General features: G+C 42.5%; 3 protein-coding genes across 3 annotated transcripts; 1 reads left to right on the top strand and 2 right to left on the bottom strand.

Moving 5' to 3' along the window:
• Window positions 1-3,141: 3,141 nt before the first annotated feature.
• Window positions 3,142-3,930, bottom strand: LACBIDRAFT_296634 (uncharacterized protein; the record flags this gene model as incomplete). Its single annotated transcript, XM_001880262.1, has 3 exons — window positions 3,142-3,228; window positions 3,278-3,536; window positions 3,590-3,930. The coding sequence occupies 3 exons, from the start codon at window positions 3,928-3,930 to the stop codon at window positions 3,142-3,144; spliced, it is 687 nt and encodes a 228-aa protein (XP_001880297.1).
• Window positions 3,931-4,274: 344 nt separating this feature from the next.
• LACBIDRAFT_296633 (uncharacterized protein) lies at window positions 4,275-4,477 on the bottom strand (the record flags this gene model as incomplete). The annotated part of the gene is made up of 2 exons (XM_001880261.1): window positions 4,275-4,357; window positions 4,411-4,477. 2 exons carry the CDS (start codon window positions 4,475-4,477, stop codon window positions 4,275-4,277), a joined length of 150 nt encoding a protein of 49 aa, XP_001880296.1.
• A 1,142-nt stretch (window positions 4,478-5,619) lies between these two features.
• On the top strand, window positions 5,620-6,098 carry LACBIDRAFT_296632 (uncharacterized protein; the record flags this gene model as incomplete). The annotated part of the gene is made up of 4 exons (XM_001880493.1): window positions 5,620-5,640; window positions 5,693-5,774; window positions 5,825-6,027; window positions 6,081-6,098. 4 exons carry the CDS (start codon window positions 5,620-5,622, stop codon window positions 6,096-6,098), a joined length of 324 nt encoding a protein of 107 aa, XP_001880528.1.
• Window positions 6,099-9,214: the final 3,116 nt, after the last annotated feature.

Raw genomic sequence — 9,214 nt, 5'->3', positions numbered from 1 at the left:
AACCTTCCACTCAGATCAGTATCTGCTGTCCTATGTCTGACCACAGTCAATCTTCACATGATTTTTTTGGAGTGATAAATTCTCTGTGCTACCAATGCAACTTGTCATGTCTTTCAATACCAAGACCAGTTGTCATTCTCCAAGCCTTCACCACTGGGGTCAGCCTTGAGTAGATTGATTTAAAGGTACCAAAAGTGAGTTAAATATGTGGTTGGTCCTGTCTGTTTTTCAATGTCTATCCAGGATTCATGTGAAGCACACCCTTTGATTAGATAGGATAGTGACTTCTCATATGAAAAGACATCACAGATTGCAAGTATAAAAAGCAGCCATGGACCTGACATCAAAAGCAACTATTCATAAGTGGCAGAATGTCAACTCATCCCAATCCTTCAATCATATCCCCAATGACCTATATATATATAGCTAACCACACTACATACTATATGTCAGAAAAGTGGACACAATTAACTTTTGTAATGAAAAAAGAGGACACTACAAACCATTGTAGTCTCAAAAAGTGGACACTATTAACTTTTATAATGAACAAAGCGGACTCTACAAACCATTGTAGTCTGAAAAAGCAGACACTACTAACTTTTGTAGTCTCAAAAAGCGGACACTACAAACCATTGTAGTCTCAAAAAGTGGACACTATTAACTTTTATAATGAAAAAAGCGGACACTACAAACCATTGTAGTCTGAAAAAGCAGACACTACTAACTTTTGTAGTCTCAAAAAGCGGACACTACAAACCATTGTAGTCAGAAAAAACAGACACTACTAACTTTTGTAGTCTCAAAAAGCGGACACTATTACTTTTGTAATGAGAAAAGCAGACACTACTAATTTTTGTAGTCTTTGTCTGACCTTTGTGGTCTATGTCCAACTTTTGTAGTCTTTTTTGTAGTCTATTAGTAAACTTTGTAGGCTATAAATTACTTTTGTAGTCTGTCAGTGTCAATTACCCTTTTAGGGCATGTACCTTCCTTTTTGGGAGAAATTTCCCACGATACAATAGTTGTAGCCCCTTCTCTTAGCTTTCTAAATCTGTTGAAATCATGTTGTTTAGTGTTCTTTTCATGAAGAAAAATGCAAAAAACAAAAAAAAAACGCAGCGCTTTTGAAAACCTTTTACCTTATATCTCCACAATGGAAGCACTTTAGGACATAATTCCAACTGATTCTGGAAGCTATGGTAAAGAGCTACAACTTTTGTTTTTTTACCATTTTTGGAAATTTGTCATGTGACCACCCTCCCAATGACCCATTGGATGGACCGTAATAGCTATTTCATTGCTATCCTGGAATATAATGAAAAATCATAATGATATCCCTGGGGGCAGATATGAAATTGGAATGAAATATTGAGATACTCAATGAAAAATCCCAATGAAAGCTGTGGAATATTCAATGAAAGTGCACATCATTAATTATGAAAGAAGCAATGAATACATATAACCTAGCTAATGAAATATTTATTGAAATGCACAATGAAAGCACCCAGAATTGATAATGAAATATTCAATGAAAGCACACAGCATTAATTATGAAAGAGGCAATGAATACACCTGACCTAGGGAATGAGATATTTATTGAAATTGCACAACATTAATTATAAAAAGTACAATGAAAGCATCCAATATTCCTAATGAAATATTCAATGAAAGCGCACACAATTAAATATGAAAGAGGCAATGAATACACCTGACCTAGGGAATGAGATATTTATTGAAATTGCACAGCATTAATTATGAAAAGTACAATGAAAGCATCCAATATTCCTAATGAAATATTCAATGAAAGCGCACACCATTAAATATGAAAGAGGCAATGAATACACCTGACCTAGGGAATGAGATATTTATTGAAATTGCACAACATTAATTATAAAAAGTACAATGAAAGCATCCAATATTCCTAATGAAATATTCAATGAAAGCGCACACAATTAAATATGAAAGAGGCAATGAATACACCTGACCTAGGGAATGAGATATTTATTGAAATTGCACAACATTAATTATGAAAAGTACAATGAAAGCATCCAATATTCCTAATGAAATATTCAATGAAAGCGCACACCATTAGATATGATAGAGGCATTGAATACACCTAACATAGTGAATGAAATATTTATTGAAATCACACAGGATTAATTATGAAAAAAGCAATGAAAGCACCCAAAATTGCTAATAAAATATTCAATGAAAGTGCACACCATTAATTATGAAAAAGGCAATGAATACACCTAACCCAGTGAATGAAATACCTATTGAAAGCGCACAGGTTTAATTATGAAAAGCACTCTGTGGCCTTGCCTATATCTTATGAAAAGAACATAGGTTTTATGAGAAAGAAAACACAGGACACATCTATGAAATGCCTTTCATAAAACTTGTGGACTTATACACACAGCTCTACAGGCAATTGCCTTAGTTTTATCATAAAAGTGGTAGCCACCAGTCGGTCGCGAGCAACCGCTTCTTCGTAGCTCTGATTATCGGGATCGCTTGGAGGGCCTGATGCGGATGTGATGAATCCCCCTGTATCATCTACCAGGGTGATATCAGTAAATGCATCAATGACGTGATTCGAACATATGTTGGTAACGTGTGGGAAGCATCTTATATGATTTTCCTTGTGATTAAATTCAACATCGCGAGGGCGTAGAAGTAACTCGAGTTCTCTGAGGAAAGCATTGTTGAGCGAGCAGTTATCAAGAGTCCAATGGCCTCCCTGTGCACGTAAGCATAAAGTAGAAAAGGGAAAGAAAATGAAACTTAGACGTGCCTTGACTGTGATCCCAACTCGGTCCAAGAGATGGAGGACAATCCTTGCTAGCCTCTTCCCGTTATGGCTTCCTCGAAGATGGTGAAATGCGATGAGTGTAGAACGCAGCTGAAGACCCTTGGTAGACTTGTCTCTATGTATCCAATGTGCGGTAATGGCCAGGTATGGGTACCGAGCTTTTTTTGACCAAATATCCACCGTGTAGGAAATTCGTCCTGGCGCATCCTAGAGCGAACAGTGAATACAAGGAAACAAAGCGGTCAATTGAAACAACATACTGCTAATTCCTGTTTTAGGACCTTGAAATACGCATGCCATGCCTTGATAATGGATTCACGCATCTTCGTTCAGCGGGGAATGTCTTTGTCCTCGAGGTCCTCACGTAAAAGCAAGAGGAGCTGTCGAAATTCTGGGCATTCAACAACATTTATAGACTACAAAGAAGGTTAGACTAATACCAAACATTAAAAGTGCTTGACCAACCTGATCGTCTGCAACGATGAAATTCAGAAGATGCTGTATCAATGCCTCCTGGGAAAATGGCGGACGGTGTGTTCCATGTTCAGGGGGCGCAGAGGCTGTTCCAGTTTCGCTCGCGAGTGCAGGGACTTTCCATCTCATTTCAAGACACTTCTGGAGATATGGATCCTTGTGGCGGCTTAGGAGGTGGTTGCGCAATGGACCATTTGAGGTGCTTGCTGAGAAGCTGCCTGCACCCTGGCGCAAGTCTATCCCATTCGCCCTACATAACAATCCTTGTCAGTACAATGTATAAAATTATGGAGAACCACGTACCTGCATAGCTTACATAGAGTTCTGCTTACTGGAGGCGCCTTGGATCCGCGTTCAAAGAAACAATCAATATCTGGGGCTGTTCGGCTCCGTGAGGGTTCTGAGGCTCGCTCAGAAGGCGTGACAGGTCTGGTGGAGGCAGCAGAGCCAGCTACAGGCTCGACACTCGCGGGAGAGATCGGTCGTTGTACATCTTCATCGGCAGAATGTTCGTCCAAAGGAGTGAAGTCGAATTCTTCTCCAGAACCGGGATCTTCACGAAAGTTGACTGGCGCTGCTCTACGGCCAGCTGTACGAGGAGGTGCTGGCTGCTGTGTCGTTTTTCTGCCTCTACCTCGGGCCATTACGAAGCTGGGTGATTTACAGAGATAGAGATATTGTTTGGTATTTTATACAGAACCATAGCACCTCACATGCCGTTAGCGCGTGTTTCTATCGTAATTAATGTAACAGTTGATTCAATCGAATGTCTCATCTACTAAGACGTTACAGATAACTAACTTGAGGCTTTACAGCCTAAAATGTCGAACGTGATTGGAATAAGACAAGTACACCCCTCTCAATCGGGGAGCTGTTGAGGAGTGGCTTCATCCAGCTCAGCAGGGTTCTTGTCGTTATCGATGAAATCCTTTACATGAATGTTAGTACCATGGAAATAATTTGAGGCATGATCGACATACTGAATCTATCATCCTCCGATCCTCCACCCACATTGTCGTCGCATTGTCCACACTAGCCTCAATTGAGAAACTTGCAAAGGGCACAAGGAATCTGCCGAGAAAGCGAAATGAACATGAAATTAATAGCGATGGAGTAAGGCTGACCTTTATCCATCATGAAGAACACAAGAGAAGGCTTCTTTGGCGTGATCGATAGACCCATAGCGATCATAGAGTATTCCAATATACCAAGGCTTTGGGTCAACGGATGAATGCGCGTTATCCACCAGGCATCGTGCATGCATCCAGGCACATTATCAATCGCATATCAGGGCATGTCACCCATCACGTGTCCAGGCGCATTATCCATCATGCATCCAGACACATTAACAATTGTGCGTTCAGGCACATCGTATATCTGACCGTGTTTCTCTATCCATTGCGTATCCACTCACACTAACCCAGACGTTTTATCATGGCTTGTACTTCTTTTCATGGCTCATTCAACTATTCTAACACTATTTACTGGACTTAGTTACAGGGTATCTACTGTCATGTAACTACTATAATGTATCTACTACAGCTAAGGCGGAAGGAGGGATGGGGAAAGGAAAAGAAATGCGAAGGACGTTCCAGCGCTATATATCCAAGGCACTTTAGGGCCGCTTTTGATTTAGGGCAGGCATAGAACATTTAGGGCAGGCGTAGAAGAATGTTTCTACACCTGCCCTAAATGTTCTATGCCTGCCCTCAACGTTCTATGCCTGCCCTAAATCAAAAGCGGCCTTAAAGTGCCTTGGATATATAGCACTGGAACGTCTTTCTTGTCTTCTTTCTTTCTTTCTGCGCTCCCCCACCCCTCCTCCTCTGCCGTTTATGTGCCGTAGTTACGCCTTCTCTGTAGTTACCCCCCTCCGTAGTTACGCGTCCCTCTATTTTACATGTCCCCTCTACTTTACACGTCCCTCTATTTAGTATTTACTTACATGTAGAATATTTACTTTACGAATAAATACAAAGTCGAATGCAGCACGCCAGGAACGACGATGAATCCATCGTCGTTCACCACCACTGTCACCAACGACCCATAGCACACACTAGTAATGGTGGCGACCGACGTCACCGGCCCACCAACGCCGTTTCGACAGCGTATGTTGTGAAGTACTCCGAGGTTACCCGTGATGATGCTGACGTGATACATGTGGACTGGCCCTAAAGTCAATCACGCTAAACAGCCTGCAAACCATCGTCTGGCTTCTTTTCTCCTTCCGTGCACCATCCTTGTAGATTGTATAGACTCTAACAGATAGAAACATTTGTGCATAGCTAGTAAATAGGTCTGAAATCATGGCATCAAAACACAATGAGAGACCAATGAAACATAGAAAACTTGAGGCAAGTTCTTTTCATTTTTGTCAGATTTCGTACCAAGCTAATCACGCTATAGTCGCCAGAAGTCCTTCGATTCTTAGATCTCCAAGCTGAAGTATCAGAGGCTGAGACCGACGATCAGAATGACGGTGACGAAGGTGTGTATTATAGATTGTATTTGTAGTTTACACTGCTAATTCTTCCAAAGACGATCTTATCGACGACGATGAAGACATTGACGAGTCGTTTTCGGGAGATGCGCACCAAAACCTTCTCCGCGAAGCGTTGATGCCGTCTGATGACGACGCTTTTTGGGAAAGCTTTCTCGAGCGCATCACATCTCATCAACATATTGCGGAAGAAAACGCCCAAGATATTGGAAAGGCGTCATTATGGGCAGTGCTTGTCAAGGTAAAAGTAATCCAATCCTCGGGGATTATTTTTGTAATAACTTTTCTACTTAGCCTGGTTTTGAGGAGTAGATAGTCTTTCGGATCCATCGGCGCCTCATGGACCAGAGGTTTCCTGCACACTTACGACCCCCATCGGTCTTTGGCTGGAAAGCACTACCCGGCAGAGTGTTTTTCGAATGTGGTTCAGAGGAAATGATTCGCAAAATCTGTCAAGGCTTATCAAACGTGACCGTCTCCAAGACTTTCGATATCCCAGATCCCAACCCCTCCATATTTACTCTTCCCAACACCTTCCGACCAAAGCCCCATTCATGGGTGAGGTTGAACCGCGGGATCTATAAAGGAGATCTCGCCTTCATTCGGGGTGTCCATTCCTTGTTGCTCATCAATGTCCTCGTTGTACCACATGTTATCTACGACCCACCATCCACCAAAGCCAAAGGAAGCCGGCTTATCGCAATTGAGGACCGAAATGATGAGGTGGATGATGACTTCCCAATTCAATCCAACACTGGCCAAGCAACGGTTTCAACGGGCATTCCAGACGCGAAACAACTTATCATTATTCCGAGGAGTTCTTTATGATGCCGATGGATAAGCGTACTTCCCGGACCTCGACACTGATTGGTATACTGCAGAAGATGTGGTACCATCACTGAAAGAATTTGAACGGTTTAGCGCTTGTTCGGACATCCCTCTCAACGTCCGACAGCACACAATGGCGAGAATGTCGGCCAGGATTCTTCAGATAGGCGATGGAGTGAAAATTACTGATGGAGATTCGAGGGCGGGTTTTGGAACGATTGTTGACATTAAAGACAATGAGGCTGTTGTGTTTTTGACAACGCATGATGTGACAATTACCGTACCATTTTCGTTGCTTCGAAAACATCTTAAAGTAGGGGACGAAGTGCACATTCTTTCGGGAGACCACCAAGGTGTTATGGGCTGGGTAGTAAATCAAGACGATGACTATGTGTGTGTCTTCAATGACAGGACCGGAACAGAGGTAAATGTTTCGTTTTTACAATACATACTCTGACAATCCATCATCTTTTAGGTAGAGGTATCCCCCGGGAATGTTGAGTTCTTCAGCTCCCCCTTTGTCTTCGCAACGGAATCCCCGGAGTCCTTGACAGCTGCACAAAAGCAAGTCATGAAGGGGGACTCGAACAGTCATCTTGTAGGAAAACACGTAATGGTAACCCAAGGCAATTTTAGAACTTACCGAGGCAGAATAAAAAGCACAGTTGGTGAGAAAAGGCTTTTGGTCGAACTCGAGGCGCTCCTCCAACGCCCACAAATTTTGGACATCTCTGCACTACACATCATGCAAGCCCTTTTGCTTTTTTTTCTTTCTGAAATCGATGCTAATTAGCTTCCAGTGCTGACGAAAGGCTTCAGCCCCCAAGGCCTCGAGAGCTTCTGACCGATTTCTCTTACCCACTTGAACCAGCGCCTCCGCCCGGTACTTTGGCAAGCTTTTTGTTCCCTGGTCTGCCCTTGCTGGATCCGCAACCCTCAGCCGCATATCCTGCTGCCCTCGTGCAGACTCCGACCATTGCAGGGCCGTCTACTCCGCTTCCTAACTCTCAAGATATCCCGACGAGCCCAGCTTGGAACCCAAGCTCAGATACCCCTCTCCGTGGCAATTATGGTGATTATATTTTTGATTTCAGAGTCAAAATATATACTGACGCAATTATGGCTAGCCCCTCCATATTGGCTTAGAGATAACCGCTTTGCCACCATGAGACTGAGCCTTCGTCTCATCAACACCCACTCTAATTTCCATGATGGCAAGTACGAAAATATGTGCGGGGAGTTCAAGGGAGTGGTCGGAGATGTGGTTAAGGTCCAACTCGGTTTCACAGTGGTGGAAGTGCCGTTTCCGTACTTGATACCTGAAAGGCCGGAGTGCAAAACCCAAGTCGTTACCGCATTTGACGGCCCGCATAAGGGGTCACAGTTTAAGATCAAGGTTTTTGGTGAAGATATCTGCGGCTGCTCTCATTTGAAATCAACAAAGCTTTTGAGAAAGGTTGATGTCCAAATCACCACCAATGAACTTGTAGTTACCCGGGGATAAGATACCTTAGATATGTTTAGAGACTCTTCATGTATGTTTTACGCCTATATTGATGGCAATGTATATTCTTGACCTTATTGCGAGACAATCATTCTTGACCTTATTGCGAGACAATCACTATTTATAACTGGCTTAGTCAGCTCAAGCCGGCTTCTTAGCCGGAGCCGAAATTAGCCGAGCCATGGGAGTCATCACTCAACAGTTCTGGCTGGGCTTCGGCTAAACTCGGCTCGGCTCCTGGCTTCAGCTGGCTCTGAGCCGGAGCCGCGGCAACACTATTTACGACTTGTAACATTAGCAATGGGTTGGACCAATTCAGTACCAATATTCCATGATGATGTAACATATATTCTACAAGAAGAGATACCAGAAGTAATGGTACCATATATTGATGATGTTGCTTGTAGAGGTCCACCAACTAGATATGAGTTAACTGGAGGAAAATATGAAACTATACCAGAGAATGAGGGCATAAGATGTTTTGTAATGGAACACTTTGAGAATGTTAACAGAGTGGTTCAAAGAATGAAATATGCTGGAGGAACTTTCTTGGGTTTTAAATCCACAATTTGTGCAGCTGAAATTACAGTAGTAGGTCATTTATGCACATATGAAGGAAGAAAACCAGAGACTCAGAGTAAAAGTCATTGATAATTGGGGAAATCTACATGATGTGAGAGCATTTCTCAGAACTGTTGGGGTATGCTGGATGTTTATTGAAAACTTTGCAAAGAAAGCACAGCCTATCAATGACTTCGTCAGAAAAGGTGCTCCTTTCGAATGGGGACCTGCCCAGGAAGAATCCATGGCAGAACTCAAAAAGAGTCTCAGAGAATGTCCTGCATTAGTGCCTTTAGATTATCTTAACAATCCAAATCCAGTTGTATTAGCTGTAGACAGCTCTTGGAAGGCTGTCAGCTTTTACATCTTTCAAGATGACAAAGACACAGGAAAAAGAAATTATGCAAGGTTCGGTTCTATAACCTTGAGTGATAGAGAAGCAAGAATGTCACAATCTAAGAGAGAATTATTTGGTCTACTGAGAGCTCTTGAAGCTGCCTCTTATTGGTTACTTGGCATTCAACACTTAATAGTG

Source organism: Laccaria bicolor, genomic scaffold (genome assembly GCF_000143565.1).
Source record: "Laccaria bicolor S238N-H82 LACBIscaffold_10 genomic scaffold, whole genome shotgun sequence".
Lineage (NCBI taxonomy): Eukaryota > Fungi > Basidiomycota > Agaricomycetes > Agaricales > Hydnangiaceae > Laccaria > Laccaria bicolor.
The sequence above is the reverse complement of the archived record's forward strand: the minus strand, read 5'-3'. Positions and strand labels throughout refer to the sequence as shown.